The sequence below is a fragment of the Pipistrellus kuhlii genome, unplaced genomic scaffold (assembly GCF_014108245.1).
Source record: "Pipistrellus kuhlii isolate mPipKuh1 unplaced genomic scaffold, mPipKuh1.p scaffold_m20_p_2, whole genome shotgun sequence".
NCBI classification, from domain to species: Eukaryota; Metazoa; Chordata; class Mammalia; order Chiroptera; family Vespertilionidae; genus Pipistrellus; species Pipistrellus kuhlii.
The window spans coordinates 153,116,480-153,134,326 of record NW_023425515.1 but is presented as its reverse complement, the minus strand read 5'-3'; the positions used below and the strand labels follow the sequence as shown (position 1 = coordinate 153,134,326).

At 46.2% G+C, this 17,847-nt stretch overlaps 1 protein-coding gene across 3 annotated transcripts in view; it reads left to right on the top strand.

The window, feature by feature from the left end:
• PGM1 (phosphoglucomutase 1) overlaps positions 1-13,405 on the top strand; it is a 57,913-nt gene extending 44,508 nt beyond the window's left edge. For 2 of the 3 annotated variants that reach the window (XM_036445309.2, XM_036445308.1), the window contains exons 8-11: positions 3,232-3,367; positions 6,803-6,986; positions 9,457-9,591; positions 12,504-12,640. In XM_036445309.2, coding sequence (XP_036301202.1) covers positions 3,232-3,367; positions 6,803-6,986; positions 9,457-9,591; positions 12,504-12,593 — 545 coding nt within the window. In that variant the 3' untranslated portion in view covers positions 12,594-12,640. Of the gene's footprint in view, positions 1-3,231; positions 3,368-6,802; positions 6,987-9,456; positions 9,592-12,503; positions 12,732-13,184 lie in introns of those variants that run through there. The other variant, XR_004989189.1, reaches the window with a different exon arrangement.
• The last annotated feature ends 4,442 nt before the right edge of the window (positions 13,406-17,847 follow it).

The window sequence follows — 17,847 nt, the reverse complement described above, 5'->3', positions numbered from 1 at the left end:
CGAAAGAACCCCCTTCAGCAATTCATATAATTCTGGTTTGGTGGTGATGAACTCCTTGAGCTTTTTTTTATTAGTGAAGCTCTTTATCTGGCCTTCGATTCTGAGTGATAGCTTTGCTGGGTAGATTATCTTTGGCTGTAGGTTCTTACTATTCATCACCTTGAATATTTCTTGCCATTCCCGTCTGGCCTGCATGGTTTCTGTTGAGAAATCAGCTGACAATCGTATAGATCACATGTGTCAAACACAAGGCCCGCGGGCCAAATCCGTCCCGCCAGGCCTTGCAATGTGGCCCGCACAGCGCTGTCATCACTGCACTCCGCTGCGTTTCCATCACAATGACAGTTTATGACTGTTCAGTAAACCATTCGGCCCGCGATTTAGGTTGGATTTTAGATTTTGGCCCCTTCTCTGATTGAGTTCGACACCCCTAGTATAGATGCTCCTTTATAGGTAACTACCTGCTTTGCTCTTGCTGCTTTTAATATTCTCTCTTTGTCTTTTGCTCTTGGAATTTTAATTATGATTTGTCTTGGTGTGGTCTTCTTTGGATTCCTTTTGTTTGGAGTTCTGTGCGCTTCCTGGACTTGTAAGTCTAAGTCCTTCACCAGGTGGGGGAAGTTTTCTGTCACTATTTCTTTCAGTATGTTTTTGATATCTTGCTCTCTCTCATCTTCTGGGACCCCCATAATTCTGATGTTGGTTCACTTGAAGTTGTCCCAGAGGTTTCTTACATTATCTTCAACTTTCTGGATTCTCTTGTCTTCTTGCTTCTGCGGAGAAGTGTCTTCTGGCTCTTTATGTTCCAAATCTTTGACTTGATTCTTGCGATCTTCCATTCTGTTTTTAGGACTCTGTATAGTATTTTTTATTTCAGACAATGTATTCTTTATTTCTTGTTGATTCCTTATTATTTCTAGTTGATCCCTTTTCATATCCTCATAGGACTTATCCATCTTTTCTAGGAAATTCTTGAAAAACCTTATAAGCATGGTTTTGAACTCTATATCCAGTCGTTTTTTGTCCTCCATTTCTTTTGTTTGTGATCTATTTCCTTGTCTCGGCATTTTCGCAGCTTCCCTGAGTTGGTAGCCTTAAAAGTCTCTGTGTTCTGCTTGGATGGGGCTGAATTTCAGGGTGGAGCCTACAGCCTTGGGTCAGCCACATCAGCCATGCCCTATGCAGCTCCTGAGTCTCAGTGTTTCTCAGGGTCCTTCGGTACTCACTGCAAGCACCTCTGAGAGTGAGGTGTCCTCGAGTTTCACCTGCTACCAAACAGTCTAATCTCCCCCCCAATGAGCCCGGAACTGGGGTTCAGTTCAGTTGGAAGTGGGGTTCAGAGCAGTCTGGAGCTTTTGCCTCCTTCCCGCCAGGGCAATCCCGTGGCACAGCCAACCGTCGTCCCTTCTCTGCGTGCAATGTGCATGCCTCCAGGGGCTCTGCCTTTCATCGCTCTCCCGGGTTTCTGCCTTACAGTCCAGTCTCCCTCTGTATGAGCCTGGGTCCCTGGGGTCTGGCCTAGAACTGGGGTTCAGTGCTGTTGGGTCTGGGGTTCAGCACAATCGGAGCTTTAATCTCCTTCCCGCTAGGGAACGCCAGCCAGGCACTCAGCCTCCCCTCCTCTCCCTGCGCACAGTGTGTCTCCGTACCTTGGGCTTTTACAGCTCCTCTGATTTTCCTTCTGGCTTTCTCTTTCCTTCTTGTTGTAGAATTTCCAGTCAGCCAACTTTCCTGTAACTCTGGGCAATGTCCATTTTATATTTTAGTTGTATTTTATTGAAATTGTTGTGTGCGGCTGCGGTTAGGTGTTTACCTGTGCAGCCATCTTGGATCCTCTTTCTTTAATTTCCAGGCTTTGCTTTTTTTTTTTTTCCCAATTGCTCTCCAGAGGACTGTACCCCTCCCCAAAACCCCATGTTGGAATCCCATTCCCCTCACCCCTCTCCCAGTACTTGGTGTTCTCATTTTGAAATCTGTGGCCATTTGTCAAGCAAGTGGCAGTTTCTTACTGTGGTTTTAATTTTATTTTCTCAAAAACAGTGCTAGCCTTTTCTTATATTAATTGGGAACCTGTGTTTTTTCTTTAGTGAGTTGTGTGTATCCTTGACCTGTTTTTCTGTTGAGGTTTTTCTTTTTCTTGTTAAATATAAGAATTTTTCTATTCTGAGTATCTTAAACATTTACTTTATATTGCAAATGTGTTTTAAAAATATTTTTATTTATTTCATAGAGGAAGGGGAAGATATTTCTATTGATTTCATAGAAACATCAATGATGAGAGAGAATCATTGATTGGCTTCCTCCTGCACGCCCCCTACTGGGGATCGAGCCTGCAACCCAGGCATGTGCCCTGACCAGGAATCGAACCATGACTTTGTGGTTCATAGATAGATATTCAACCATTGAGCCACGCTGGCTGGGTTGCAAATGTGTTTTTTTAAGTTTACAAATGACCTTTTAATTTTATCTCTAGTGGCTTTGCTAATAGAAATGCTAATCTTTATTTAGACTAGTACATTGATTTTTTTCTTTATGAATTCTGAATTTACATACATTTATCACTTCCAAGATTAAAAAAAGCATTTATATATTTTATAGTATTTAAAGGTTTCCAATTTTTATATTTGAATATGCCATTTATTATTATTATTATTTTTTTTTGTGTGTGTGTGTGTGTGGGGGGGGTATTGTGTTTTATCAGGGGGAAAACCTGAATTTTTAAAAACTATTTAACTACTTATCCAAATATTATTTAAAAAGTAATCCATTTTTCCCTATAGCCCTGAAGAGGTACCTTTCTGATATATTCAAGTCTCATACAGATTTAGGCCTCTTCCTAGGTGCTTCATTTTGTTCCTTTAAGCTATCAAATTATTTTAATTATGGGAAAATTTTTATGGTCTTATTCCCTGATATTTTTTTATGTAAGATTTATATATTTTTTCACCACTCACATTAACACTTTATCATTACTATATCACATTTCACCGGTTTATTCCACTGATATTTTTATTGACATTTGCCTTAAATTTTTAAAATTACTTTGGGAAGCATCAACTTCTTTTCAATATTATGTTGCTTTATTTAATATGTGATTCCTTCCATGTACCCAAGTTTTTCAGTAAAGTTTTAGTTCCTCTTTGGCTGGATCTACATGTTTACTGTTGAGTTTATCCCCAAGTGTTTCAGAGAAATCACATTTCTCACAGCTGTTTGCTCTCCCCCCACCAGGTTCTGACCACATTCGTGAGAAAGATGGACTCTGGGCTGTCCTTGCCTGGCTCTCCATTCTAGCCACCCGCAAACAGAGTGTGGAGGACATTCTCAAAGATCACTGGCAGAAGTATGGCCGGAATTTCTTCACCAGGTAAAGCACCGCCTGGCTGAGGCAGGGTGGGGAAGTAGGCAGAGAGAATTCTCATGCATACAAATTCTTTCCTGCCTTAACCGATAATAAAACTCTAGTTCATCCAGCCTCTACCAGTTGGGGGTTTTAAAAATAATTCAGTCAGGTCAAGATGAAGTCAGCCTTTATGTTCCATAAAGAACGAGGCTTACAAAATTTAGTTAACATTATTCAAAAGAATAAATGTTTTTAAAGCCTTTTAAATGTACCTCTCAAGTGGACATGATAACAGCGATGTATTTAGATTCAGAAAAATGGATTCAAATTTTATTTCTGCCCCTTAATAGATTGGAAAGTCATTTAACCTCTCTCTGTACTCAGTTTTCTCATTCCTAGGAATGGAAATAACAGTCCAGCTATTGAGTGAATTAAGTGAAATATGAATCTGAAAGTGTTTTATAAACTCTGGGGCACTAAAAGAACGGAAACTTTTTTCTGAAATTATGAAAATGATTATGCTTAGTCCAAACTAACTTTTCTGACTCATTAAAATAGGTCCCCAAAGGCTGTGTATTTGTCAATATTTCATTCATTGATTTAACAAATATTGATTGTGCACATACTTTCTACCAGGCCACTAGGGATTCAGCAGTGAACAAAATATTTAAAATACGTAGCAATTCTTCTGTAATGAGCATGCTTCTATTTTTTAAAACATTCACTTATTATTATTTTTACCAATAGTGCTTTTCATTAATTTCAATTTGCCTTTCCCCAGTATGTGTGAAGATTTAACAAAATTTCTCCTGGACCTCTAAGGAAAGGAAATATGAGGGGGAAAAAAGATATTAGGTAAATTATTTATCTGTGAAAAACAGTTGTAATTTCTCTGGACCTGTTTGCCTTTTCTATAAAATAGGCGAGTTAATGCCAAAACCGGTTTGGCTCAGCGGTAGAGCTTCAGTCTGTGGACTGAAAGGTCCCAGGTTCGATTCCAGTCAAGGGCATGTACATTGGTTGCGGGCACATCCCAGGTGGGGGATGTGCAGGAGGCAGCTGGTCGATGTTTCTCTTTCATCAGCGTTTCTAGCTCTCTATCTCTCTCCCTTCCTCTCTATAAAAAATCAATAAAGTATATTAAAAATTAATTAATTAATTAATTAAATAAAATAAAATGGGCGAGTTAAACTAGAGAATTGAAAAAATATATCACAGATATGAGAGTCTGTGATCTCTGAATAGTAAAAAAAGAATTCAACCTTTAGCAACTTGGCCTCCTTCATCAGAATTCTTTCATCAACTTTGGACAAGTTCAATGTTCTCTTCCTCCTCCAAGTTACTCTTTGTGTGCGGTATAAGTAATGACTGCCACACGGTAGCCCGGGAACCAAGGCAAGGCTTTCCATTCTCTAAGGACCAGGAATCCCGGTAATTCACAACAGTCATCATGAACTCTCTAGACACGAAAGCAGGCCCACATCTGTTGTCATGCTCCATGGTATCATCAAACACCTAGCTCATAGTTTACACTGTAAATATGCTTTGAATAGACAAAAAAATGAGTTAAGCAAACAGTCGCCAAGGTGGAATAATGTTAGGAAGGCTTGCTTAGAGAAAGGATCCCTCTTGACTGAGTTGAAGTCTCCATCTAAAAACTATTCTAACATATTTTTATTTATGTCAAATAACTGCTAACCAAGTATTGATACTTTTCCACTGATTTTTAGGAAGAGTGGAAGATAGAGGGAAAGACAGAAAGAACTATCAATATGAGAGAAACACCTCAATTGGTTACCTCCTGTAGGAGCCCTGACCAGGGCCTGGGCAGTGAGGAGCCTGTAAACAAGATACATACCCTTGATGGGAATCAAACCCTGGACCCTTTGGTCCTCAGGCTGAGGCTCTATCCACTGAGCCAAACTAGCTAGGGCCATTGTAGTCCACTTTTGTAGGACAAAAGTCCTAGGCACGTTTGCACACATTGCTTCATGTCAGCCACAGAACAGTTATTAATAAGGCAGCTGAGATTCTGAGAGATGAAGCAACTTGCCCATAGCCCCACAGCTAGTATCCAACAGAGGCTGGATTCATAGTTTGTTCTGTCTGACTCCGAAGCCCACATTCTTTCCATTATACCACTCTGTGCCTAGGATTTATAGAACATTTCCCCTGAACACCCAAAGGTCACAGATGTAAAGCACAAACACCTGGTTGTAATTTCTGGCTGTTTATCATTTTAACTGGGGGAAAGAGCTGACTCCAAGATGAAGGCGACTGCTGTCCTTGATTCATAGAATCCTGGAGCCAGAATAGGTTGTCCTCCATTCCCTGGTATTTCTCATGTCTCAGAGGTGTCACCTTGCGCATATCCTATTTGTTTCACTATTGCAAATAAATATAGACTCTGCTATCTTGAGCCTCTACAAAATAACTCTCTCAAGAGGGTGTGTGCCACTAGATCAAGAAAAGCATTCTCCTGAGAAAGAAGTCAGAATAGTTCTTGGAGGAAAAATAGTCATAGAATTTCATTCCTGATGCACTTTTTTTTCCCCCTTGGCTCTTTTTAAAAAATTTTAATTTAATTTTTAAAATGTATTTTTTAATCCTCACCTAAGGACATGTCTACTGAGAGAGAGAGAGAGAGAGAGAGAGAGAGAGAGAGAGAGAGAGAAACATCAATTGGCTGCCTTCCCATATGAGCCCAGACTGGGAAAGGAACCCACAGCCTTGGTATGTGCCCTGACCGGGAATCGAACCCTCAACCTTTCAGTGCATGGGGCAACTTTCCAATCAGCTGAATTACCCAGCCAGGACTTTCTTGGTCCTTTCGCATCCATGCCAGGTCACCTCTGTCAGGGTGAACCCAAAGCAGTTTGGGTTAAAATCCCCTCTCACTGAAAGGACGGAGGTGTTTCAGATGTAAACCGTTGGGGTTTGGTTCCTTCATCTGGTCAGTGAAAACTTGGCCCTGCTGTGGGAAGCTCCTGTGGAGACTGGAACTCTCCTTCGCCAAAACCTCAGCAGCCTCGGGCCGGTCCCAGCCTGGGAGCAGTGCCAGCTCTGATCCCACAGAAGCTCTGAGTGTCTGGAAGAGAAGCTGCCTGAGTCACGTGCTCCTTTGTGCAGAGTTCCCCAGAGATAACAGGCCTTTTAATTCTACCTCCTCAGGATGTGATGGTTAAACGTTAGATAGTATCTCTCAGAAGCCTTTGAAGCTCCTTCGAGCTTTCTTCTGTGGAAAAGCTCCTAACCCTTCCCTGAAATCCTCCGATCCCCTTCCTTTCATCCCTGGCCTGCTCCGTCCCTGGGGACTGACAGGCTCATCTTTTTGCCAGCTTCTTCTGAAGTTGGGTGGTTTGGGAGAGGGCCAAACAGATGATGAAGAAAGTGCCGCTATACGTTGGTGGGATCTGGCGGCAGGCAGCCCGCGGGTCTCAACTTCGTGACTTCTTCCAGGTACGATTACGAGGAGGTGGAGGCCGAGGGCGCCAACAAAATGATGAAAGACCTGGAGGCCCTGATATCTGATCGCTCCTTTGTGGGGAAGCAGTTCCCAGTGGGTGACAAAGTTTACACCGTGGAGAAGGTCGACAACTTTGAATACAGTGATCCAGTGGACGGAAGCATTTCGAGAAATCAGGTAGGAGCAGACTTGTGTGGGTGTGGGAGAGAAGCCTTAGAACACCGTCTCTGAAATCTCAGGGGAAACAGAGACAAAGGCCCTGAGGTCATTTCTCTCCTGCTGCCCCGTTTTCCCAGGGTAGCTCTTCTCAACTGGTCTTTGGCCGCATCACACACGACGTGCACATGTTCTCGTAGGGGACGTGGTTTCGCCCAGGTTGTTTGCACTCCCCGAGGCCCTCATCCTGCGGTGCTTAGCCTGTACTCCAGGGCAGGGGGTTGTACCTCTAGAATCACATGCAGGATGTTGTGTTGAGTGAGTGTGCAGAGAGGAGCTCCAGGATCCAAAAAAAAAGAAAAAGAACTGCAGCCTTAGGAATCAACCCTCCTCGTTTCCTTCAAGGGATTGTAGCAGAGAGCCTGCGTGTGAGTCATTATTATAGACTGATACATTCCAGTTTCTAAGAGAGAAAGAGGTAAGCCATTCACAGAAACATTCACTCTTGTTCTCGGCAGCACGTGACTCACAGCCAAGCCTAACATCACACCTGTGACCTGGTCTGTGTCTGGATGGAGACAGTGCTGTTAGGGTTTCCCGCTTTGGGTGCCAGGGACCAAGGCTGCAGGCTGGCTGGGTCAGCCCTTCTCCAGGCTTCTCACAAACACCCGGGGCCCACAGGCCTCTCTCTTCTGGTTCCTCTGCCAACACAGAATGAACGCATCTCTCATCAGTTAAAAACAGATAAGAAAGTGCCTGGGGTCCCCCTTTCTCACAATGCTACCCCAGCAGCTTTTCTGCCATATGCCTTTTCACCATGTGTGAGAACTCTGGGTCTAGCACAGGCGATTGTAAATTACGTCTGAGATATAATTAGAAAAAGAGAGGCCTGGAGCGGAGGAAGGGGGTGGTTACAAAGGGGAGGGTGGGGCCCAGGGATGGAAGGGTAGAAGAGAGCAGACATTTTTCTAGCAGAGCCTTGAGAGAGAGAAACAACCCCCAACCCTGCACGGCATCCAGCAGCAGCTGTTAGGAGGGAGGAGGGAGGCGGATGCGGGCAGGAGGGGTGTCACCATGAACCCTGGCCCTGCTCTCTGCTGTGAGGAGGAAGTCAGCAGCTCCACATTCTTTTTTTCTTTTCTTTTTTTTAATTTATTGATTTTTTTACAGAGAGGAAGGGAAAGGGATAAAGAGTTAGAAATATTGATGAGAGAGAAACATCGATCATCTGCCTCCTGCACACCCCCTCCACTGGGGACATGCATGCAACCAAGGCACATGCCTTTGACCGGAATCAAATCTGGGACCCTTCAGTCTGCAGGCTGACGCTCTATCCCGTGAGCCAAACCGGTTTCAGCTCCACGTTCTTTAAGAAAATCTGAGTAGTTAGATGGAAGACCAGGTAGAAGGGAAAATCTGAAGTAGATGTAGCATCTGCAACCAAGTGCAAAGAATTTAGGAACTTCACGTTGAAGCTGTGGAAGAAGGAGACCGATCCGGTGTGCTTCTAGGAAGCGAGCCCTGGTGAATGGGAGTGAACTGCGTCTCGCCACGATGACCAGCCTGGGTCTGTCCTCTGTGTATCTCATCTGCTGTCTCCACTGCTGAATGGCAAACACTGGGTGGGGTTTGGTGACGGCTAGCCGGTGTGGAGTGGTGTCTTGCCTTCTGGCCAGACTTTGGCTTTATACAAACCTCTTCTGTTTATGGAAGAATTCATAACGACTGAAGCATCTTCAGATAACTGTCTTGCCCCGTCTTCTTACCTCAGGCTGTGCCATATCTACTTAGGAGTCCCCACCCCTTTCCTCCCAAGCAAGAAGGATTGAGCCTGCAAAGGGTGAGAGATGTGTCAGGGAGGAAAAGGCTAGGGCAGCAGAGAGAGGGGGCTAGGCTTGGCATCGTACCCACATGGACCGCTTTTAGTCCTCAGGCATCGGTGGGAGACTGGCAGCTGGATCCTGCTTGATGGGCGGGGTTAGCCTGTCTCTGCCATGGGGGGCCCGTGGCCTCCTGTTCTCTTTTGGAGGCTCCCCATCAGTGTTTTGCAAAGAGTTCTTCCTCTGGTCTGCCTGAAGCATCTGCTCAGGTTTCAGTCCATTCCGTCCGTGTTTCCTCCCTGGTCCAGGGGTTGAATTTCTGCATTTGGTGGCTTATTTATTTGCTTTATTAAACTTCAAGCTGGAATGGTTAGTCCATAAGTCACAGTGGAGAAGGGAGGGCAGGATGGGCCTGGAGTCACCCAGCCTCCCTGGCATCAGGTCTCCTGCTCGACCTTGCAAATGCTTCCCCCCCATGAGCTCAGCCCCCATTGCTTGGATGCAATGACAGGTTGACTGAGGGCTCAGCTGCTGCCATCTATCAAGGATCTAATCCTCTGATTGATCAATACCAATGAGATTAGACCTCCAAAAGCACGCCTTGTAACTTGCTAGCCTTCAGCCTCCCTTTCCAGCGTATGGGGTGGAAAACCGGTGCTTCTCTTTTCCAGGGCTTGCGGCTCATTTTTACAGATGGTTCTCGCGTCATCTTTCGACTGAGCGGCACCGGGAGCGCAGGGGCCACCATTCGACTGTATATCGACAGCTATGAGAAGGACATCGCCAAGATCCACCAGGACCCCCAGGTACTGCCCGGGACCTGGACCCTGACTAGTTCCCTCCGTTGGGAGGAATGATAGTGGCTCCATTGTCAAATAGGTGCTCTCACTTTCCTGCATGTCTCCTTCAGTTTGTCATCACAACAGTGACAGCTGATAATTATCTGAGCATTTGCTATTTGCCAAGCTCTGTTCTAAACCCATTACATGGGCATACTCATTTCATTCTCAAATGAGTTAGACTCTGCTGATATCCCTCCTGCAGATAAGGAAACGGAGGCCCAGGAAGGGTAAGCAACAATTAATAGGTCTACACGCCTGGAAAGTGGCTGATCTGGGACAGCTCATCTTTGAACTGGCCCCTCAGCTGGTCATTTGCCGCTTTTCCTGGTCCCATTACCTGCCCTGTAGTACATACACTGGTTCTAGATTGGGTGGTGAACGAGAGAGTTTCATGACCCTGCAAGAAATGTCTTTTTTTAAAAATATATTTTATTGATTTTTTACAGAGACGAAGGGAGAGAGATAGAGAGCTAGAAACGTCGATGAGAGAGAAACACCGACCAGCCGCCTCCTGCACACCCCCAACCGGGGATGTGCCTGCAACCAATGTACATGCCCTTGACCTTTCAGTCCGCAGACCGACGCTCTACCACTGAGCCAAACCAGTTTCAGCAAGAAATGTCTTTATGAAAAAGTCTGTGGCCTTACAGCCTGGTTGCTTTGGTTCCCAGTCCCACCCAAGGAGTCTCCAGAGCCCGGCCAGCGTGGCTTAGTGGTTGAGCCACCGTTGACCTATGAACCAGGTGGTCAGAGTTCAATTTTCGGTCAGGGAACATGCCTGTTCCCAGTAGGGGGCATCTGGAGGTAGCTGATCAATGAGTCTCATCATTGATGTTTCCTTCTCTCTTTCTCTCTCCCTTTCTCTCTGAAATAAATAAAAATGTATTTAAAAAAACAACAACAAACAAACAAAAAAACAAGGAGTCTCCAGAAGTATGTCAGAGTGTCATGGGATCCTGGGAGCCAGGAATGGGACAGAGACCTTGGAGGGCAGATGCCGGTGGGGGGCCTAGGGGAACTGTGACACAGGGCACAGTGTTCCCAGGTGCATTCCTTGTCTTGGTGGATGCTCCCCAACCAGAGCTCCAGAGCTGAAAATGTTTAGGACTTGCTGCACGTTAGCGCCTTCTTGGCAATTCACAACACATCGCATTGAAAGGCTCCAAGAAGAGACACCTGTTTAAATAGCATTCACCGTGCTTATTTTTCCACAAAGCTTATTTTTCTTCTAACACCTAATTAAAATTCTGTGAAACTCGCTTGAAAATCCCTGGCACCGTGGTCTTGAGCATACGCTTCGGAGTTAGAGAGATCGTGCTTTTCCTTCAGGGTCTGCCCCCCTAGCTGCCTGTCCCTGGTTAAGTCGTGTCAGTGTTCTGAGCCTTGGTTTCCTTGTCCGGGAAATGCCAGAATACTGCCTACTTCATAGAGTTCTTATAGGGATTTAACGATACAATGGATGCAAAATTCTAAACACTGAGCCTGGCACATAGGGTTAGCTTTTGAGTGGCCCCTATCGTTTTTATTACAAAATGAGATGGTGGGAGGAGACTTCTGTCTACGGTTTTCCCAGGCTCCGACTCAGTCATTACCAGATCTCTGTTGTGTTTGTAGGCATCCCTAAACCTTAACCAAGAGGCATTGCTGTCTGCATTGTAGACCCACAGAATAATAAAGAGAAAAAGAGGAAGGAATTGTGTTTCTTTGTCCTAATGGCTGACAGAGAATGAGTGCAAGATAGATTTCTGCTGGACCATAGCCCCAAGGAGATGGGGGCACTGAAGGTGCAGGGCGCCCACAGTACCCGGTGTACCGCCATTCTGGGGAGATGCCTCCCCTCACTCTGGGGCTGCTGGGCCTCAGCCCCAGTCCTCTGTGGGAACCATGGGAGCCCAAGGGGAAGTGGCAAGTGGTGTGGTCAGCATGTAGAGTAGCTTCTCTAGTTCTCACCGAGGTAGAATGAGCTAGTGGATTCAATGAGGAAGAGCACCAGTGGGCAGTGGAAAATTTCTTCTCTTGGCTCTGCCCTGGAGTTACCTGGTCAGATCACCCCTTTGGATATCTGTTTCCTCATTCGTAAAATGGGCTGTTCAACTAGATAAGTAGTTTTTATTTTTTAAAATATATTTTATTGATTTTTACAGAGAGGAAGGGAGAGAGATAGAGAGTTAGAAACATCAATGAGAGAGAAGCATCTATCAGCTGCCTCATACACCCCTCCAACCCCCCCATTGGGGATGTGCCCGCAACCAAGGTACATGCCTTTGACCAGAATCGAACCTGGGATTCTTCAGTCCTCAGGCCGATGTTCTATCCACTGAGCCAAACCAGTGAGGGCCTAGTTTTTAGTTTTTATATTAAATATTTATTAAGCAACAGGAGAATTTTTTCAAGTGAAAGGGGGATGGGAGAAGGTGTAGTTGCATTTTGAAAAGACCTCTTTGGGTTCAGTGTGGGAAACAAATTGGAGGATGCAGAAGTGGATTTGGAAGCACCATTGTCTCAAGTAAGAGAGAGAACATTGATTTAGCAAGAGTTTTGGCACTGATGCTGTGGAGAGATGTTGAGTAGGAAGAAACCCCACAAACTTACACTTACTGATAGATTGGAAAAAGGTTTGCAGGAGAAGAAAGGTCAAGAATGACTTCGTTGTCCCTTTGCTTTCTGTGATAGACAGTAGTGCCGACTCACTGCAGCAAAGAATGCTGGTGGGGGGAGAACGGGTCTGTTTTTAGATTGTAGAGTTCCAGGAGCCTTTGGGACATAGGCAGTCTGGCAGGTGGGCCGGGAGCTCAAAGGCACAGTGAGGGCTGGAGCTAGGGGTCTGTGTCTAGGGAAAGTGATGGAAAAGCCTCTTCCCTGTGTGTCTCCCTCAGGTCATGCTGGGCCCCCTGGTGTCCATTGCTCTGAAGGTCTCCCAGCTCCAGGAAAGGACGGGGCGCACCGCACCTACCGTCATCACCTAAGAAGACAGGCCGGATGCAGTACGTCTCTCCATCCCCGGCCCTCCGAGGCATCTGATTGGAGAGCACGGACAGAAATAACGCGTGTTCACCCAGGCTTTTTAGGATTTGGTTTTTCCACTAACCAGTTTCTGATGGATGGTACGTTTGCAGAGCACTGCCAATCGAAGTGCCTACAGGAGCCATGTGGGAAAGGGGCAGAAAGGACCCAGGGGCTTATGTAATGTCAGTCCTTTTTTCTTTTTCCTTTTGATATTTTTATTGATTTCAGAGAGGAAGGGAGAGGGAGAGAGAGATAGAAACATCAGTGATGAGAGAGAATCATTGATGGGCTACCTTCTGCACACCCCACACTGGGGATTGAGCCTGCAACCCAGGCATGTGCCCTTGGCCGGAATCGAACCTGGGGCCCTTCAGTCTGAAGACCTACGCTCTACCCTCTGAGCCAAATCGGCTAGGGCAATGTCAGTCCTTTGCATGCCTCTTCCCACTGCTGCTACGTGGGTTTTTGCCTCCTTAGCACCAACTTCTGTTTACACTGCAATGTGAGGTGGAGGTTGAGCATTAGCTAATGAGGCCACTTTTCATCCTTAGGATGTGCCAGTGAAATGACAGTGCAACTTTCTCCTCCTTGGTGAACCTTTCCCCCATTTATTGTTTACATGGAGCCCAGCAAAACGTAATTTCTGGTGCCTTCTCTCCAATCAGTTCTTCCCTCAGAGAGAGACGTACTTGTTGACAGGTTTCTGCCTTGTTTTGCAACATAGTTCTATTCACGCAAATATTTTGGGATATTAAAGCAAACTAAGCTGCTATTTCTTGATGTCTCTTATTTCTTAGTTATAAAAATTCTTGTTTTGTTTCAGAAAGAAAACAGACTTGTTTTTGAGAGGGAAGAGGGTATTTTATTTTGTTTAGATGTCCTAATTAGAAAAAAAAAAAAGTTATCTGTGCTAGGTTTAAAATCCTTACACTCAAAACTGATCTTAGCAGGGTGGATGTAGGCTGGATCCTTCCGAGGTGAATAAAGCAAGGTTGGCGTGGTTTACTTGGAATGAGCGAGAGGAAGGTGATTCTCAGGAGGTCTTAAATAGCAGAGTGCTGCCATGTGCCTGGTGGTGCTGAGATGTCAGGATACCTGTTGAGGGGATGGAAGCAGAATGCTCAGAATCCAAGAGCAAGATTACTGGCATTTGCCTGGATGTCTTAAACCATTTGGCATCTTATTCACCTTAGAACATTCAACCCACAGGTGTATGATAGTGGTTACAAGCATAGACTTGAGAGCCAACAGACCTGTGTTGGAATCCCATTTAGGACCTTGAGTCACCTTTGACTGTCTTTCTCCTCCTCTTTAAAACGGGGATGAAAATAGCTCCAACTCTATGGCGTCATTGAGACCCTTAAGTGAGTGGACCTGTGAGAAGCAGTGGGCACAGTATCTGATTCATGGTCGGTTGTTAAATAAGTGGGAACTGGGACTATGCTTATTACACTATTGTTTCTAGATTTTTTAAAAAAATATATTTTATTGACTTTTCACAGAGAGGAAGGGAGAGAGATAGAGAGCTAGAAACGCCAATGAGAGAGAAACATCAACCAGCTGCCTCTTGCACACCCCCTACTGGGGATGTTCCCCCAACCAACGTACATGCCCCTGACCGGAATCGAACCTGGCACCTTCCAGTCCGCAGACCTACGCTCTACCACTGAGCCAAACCGGTTTCGGCTGTTTCTAGATTTTTAAGCACTAGAAAAACAAAAACTACAACCCTAACATTTTTAATGAGTTTTATGGTTTCCAGATGGGCTATTCCAGAAACACAGTTCAGCTCTGTACCCCTCTGCCACCCAGAGTGGGATCCCGGTTCCGGGTGGCAGGGTGTCTGTCTGGGGTGAGATGCCCAGTGTTGCCATTTAACGTGGGTTCAGCCCAGCAAACCCAGCTGAGCTTTGGCAATGATGAGATGAAGATGAGTACTTACGGAACAGTAAATGTCAGGCTTTGTTCCAAGTATCTGGCTTTCCATATTCTCGTTAAGTGCTTCCCATACCTCAGTGAGGTAGGTACTCCGGATAGTTCCGTTTGACAGATGAAGTCGGTTTCTTGCCCAAGGTCACACCACTGGAGAGGGGCGGCGTGCCCCCAGGCGGTGAAGCTCAGCCCCACATGGTATTACCTCTTCCACGTACTGGCTGCTTCCACGGGTGGAAGAAAGGTGTGCAAACACCCCTGTGTCTTAATTACTAAGGGGTGATAACTGCGTGCCTTGGGTGTCAGAGACTCTGTTGGTTTTAGCATTATTGTCTCTACCCTCCCCCAGATCTCAGTATCTGGCTGTATCAGTCAGCCAGGAAACAAGTACCGACCCACATTAAGTGTGCGATGCCATGGGAACAAGAGAATGTATAACGCGGTGACTGCCCTCCAGCCGCCTGTAAGACTGGCCAGGCGAATGAAGTCCACGGCCAATAGACTGTGTCGGATGAGTGCCTTATGAGTTGTGTGAGCCACACCTGCAGTTAAAATCCAAATTTCCCAGACACCTATTCTGGTTCAGGTGTTGGCTTAGACGCTTTCGAGTAACGCTCGAAGCGAGGCGTTATTATTCTCTCTTTGGAGTCCAGGCCACTGAAGCGCAACAGAATTAGATAATTTGCTCCAGGTTCCCAGCTACCATGTGGTGGAAGTGGAATTTTGACCTGAATCTCACTCTCTTTCCATGACCCTTCCCTGCCTCCCCATCTGTTGAATCAGCTGCAGACACTCCCAGGTCTGTGGCCCCTGGAATGGCTTCACAGATTTCCTCCTTGTCCCTGGTCGTAATTCAGCTGCTTTCCCTGACCCCACTTGGCTCCAGGTTTGGGAGCTAAAAGCTCAAGGGAGGAAGAGGGAGGTGGCTGGGGCCCTGGAGCAGTGGGGGGCGGGCATGGGTCAGAGCCATCTTCCCTCTGTGGCTTCCAGAAAGACACCCCAACCCATGTGTCCCCAGGACAAGCAGGAGACGGAGCCCTGAGAGGCTGGCCAGCAGCAGCAGCCACGCTTCCCTGCCTCTCGGCATTGCTGTGGTCTGTGAGTCAAGCCTGTGTTCTGTGAGGTGTGGTGAGCACTGCAGTGAGATCATTGGTTTGCAATTGTTTAGGGCCCAACTCTGAAATTTCTCTTTTCTCCCCTTGATGCTCAGTTCTCACTGAGGAGAAGCTGATTTCCTTTCAGGAATGTTTCCCAGGGCCCAGAACGTGGCCAGGCTTCTAGGCGCTGGGCCCTGCCTCGGAGAACGAAAGCAAAGGCTGAGCTGGCTGCGGAGAGGAGGCAGGCGTTGGGGCTGTGTCCCTCTGCCGCCTCCACCCCGAGTGCATCCATGCTGCTTTCTGCTGCGTTTCTTGGTGACGCACAAGGCAGGGATTGGCCTTATTCTCTGTGCAAGAGACGCTCTCCTGGTGTTTTTCACATTCCAAAACCCAAGCAGAAGAGGTTGGACAGGAGTAGTGGCGGCCATCATGCATCTCACCTGAGTTATAGCGGCCTCTGGCCTCCATTCTGCACACCTGTTCCATTTTCCACATTCCCAGTGTGCCCTTGAAAATGTTGACATCCAGATGTCTTTGTCATGCAACCTGCCAACAAGGTCATGCAACCTGCCTGCCACCTCCCCCAGCAGCCCCTGTCCCTCTCTTTCTGCCTTTGGTCCATGCTTCAGCCACATGACCCACCTGGAAATCCTGTGCTCTCTTGTCTCCAGGCCCTCGTAACTGCTCTTCCACCTGCCTGAATCACTCTCTCCCTGCACCCCTTTCTCTACCAACTTTGCTCTACCAAGTTCCCAACTCCTACTCATTCCTCAGGTCTCAACTTAAACAACATCATCTCCTGGAAGCTCTTTCTGAGGCTCCAATGTCTGGCTCAGAAACTTTTTCGGTATCCCTATAGCACCCTATTTATGGCCCTTCCCACACACTATGATCATTTTCCATTCCCCCTACAGCGCTGGGAATTCTTAAAAGGCAGGGATTGCCCTTTTCATCAGCCTTTATCCAGGATCTAGCCCTGTGACTTGCACATCGTAAAAGTTTAATAAATAATTTTAGGAACAAGTGAGTGAAATCTAGTTGCATGGCGAATGTTTTCTAAAGCTGTGAACTCCCCGATCCAATGAAGTACGATTGTCTTCATGTGGCAGGTCAGATAAGGGAGCTGGGCAGCTTTCACAGCGAGTGAAGGCCTAACTGTGACCCCTCACAGCGTTAGAGGTGGAAGGTGAGAAAGCACCCAGGAGAGAGAGAGTCAGGGTGGATACCAGCAGCAAATGGTAGGTTACTTCAAATAAAACTTGATTTAAATGTTAAGACATATTTTATCTTCCATTGCTACAAAAGTGCATTGGGTGTGTTCACCAGAGAGGTTCACCAGATTAGCCTGAATACAGAAGTTATTTTTCAGGGAATAGAGTCAACAAAACCTCTAGGCCCTGAAGCCTCCCTCCCATTCCCCCCGTTGAGCAGATTTACAGGAGGGAAGTCACAAGGAACCCCGGTCCTGGGCCTCTCATGGGCAGGGCACACCGCATACACTCCTGGAAGGCTCAGAGCTCTTCTCGGTGCCCATTGCATGAGCTAGGAGCATCCCCGCACCTTGGCTTGTCATTGTACAGAAGAAGCTAGGTCACTGCCAGCAAGAGCGTGTCTCAGGTCTGTCTTCTCATCCCCTGGGAACCTCTGAGCGCTTTGGGTTGGTTTCCACCCAGTGTGAAAGCTCTGCCTGGGGGTTTGGGTGTGGGCTAATGACCGTTTTCCTAAAAGCATGTCATCTGTGCTTCAGAGTGCTGCTGCTCTCCAGCTGCCCTGCCGAGGCGAAGCAGAGGCCGCTTTGTACAGAAAGTCACATTTCTTTCTGGTCTTAAAGCAATTTAAATCTAGCTCTGAACTCCCATTCCACAAGGCTGTCAGGATTTTTGTTTGAATTGGTCAGGGTGGGAATGAGTGACAGGTTTCAGATAAAACGTAGGAAATCCAGTCCTCACTTTTCATCATTACTGTTCAGATTTCATCTTGGTCATTATGATGTACCAATGAATGATGAAGAAGATGCTCTTCTGACCATCAGTCCCTCCCCTTCTCAAGTTTCTTTAGCACTTATTTCATTCATATTTAATTTATCCACACCTTTGCCAGAGAACTTCCTGCAGTGTGATAATTTGAGGTAACATTGAGGAATGTGCCAGGTACTGTTTAAGGGAATGTGGAGAAAAAATTGATT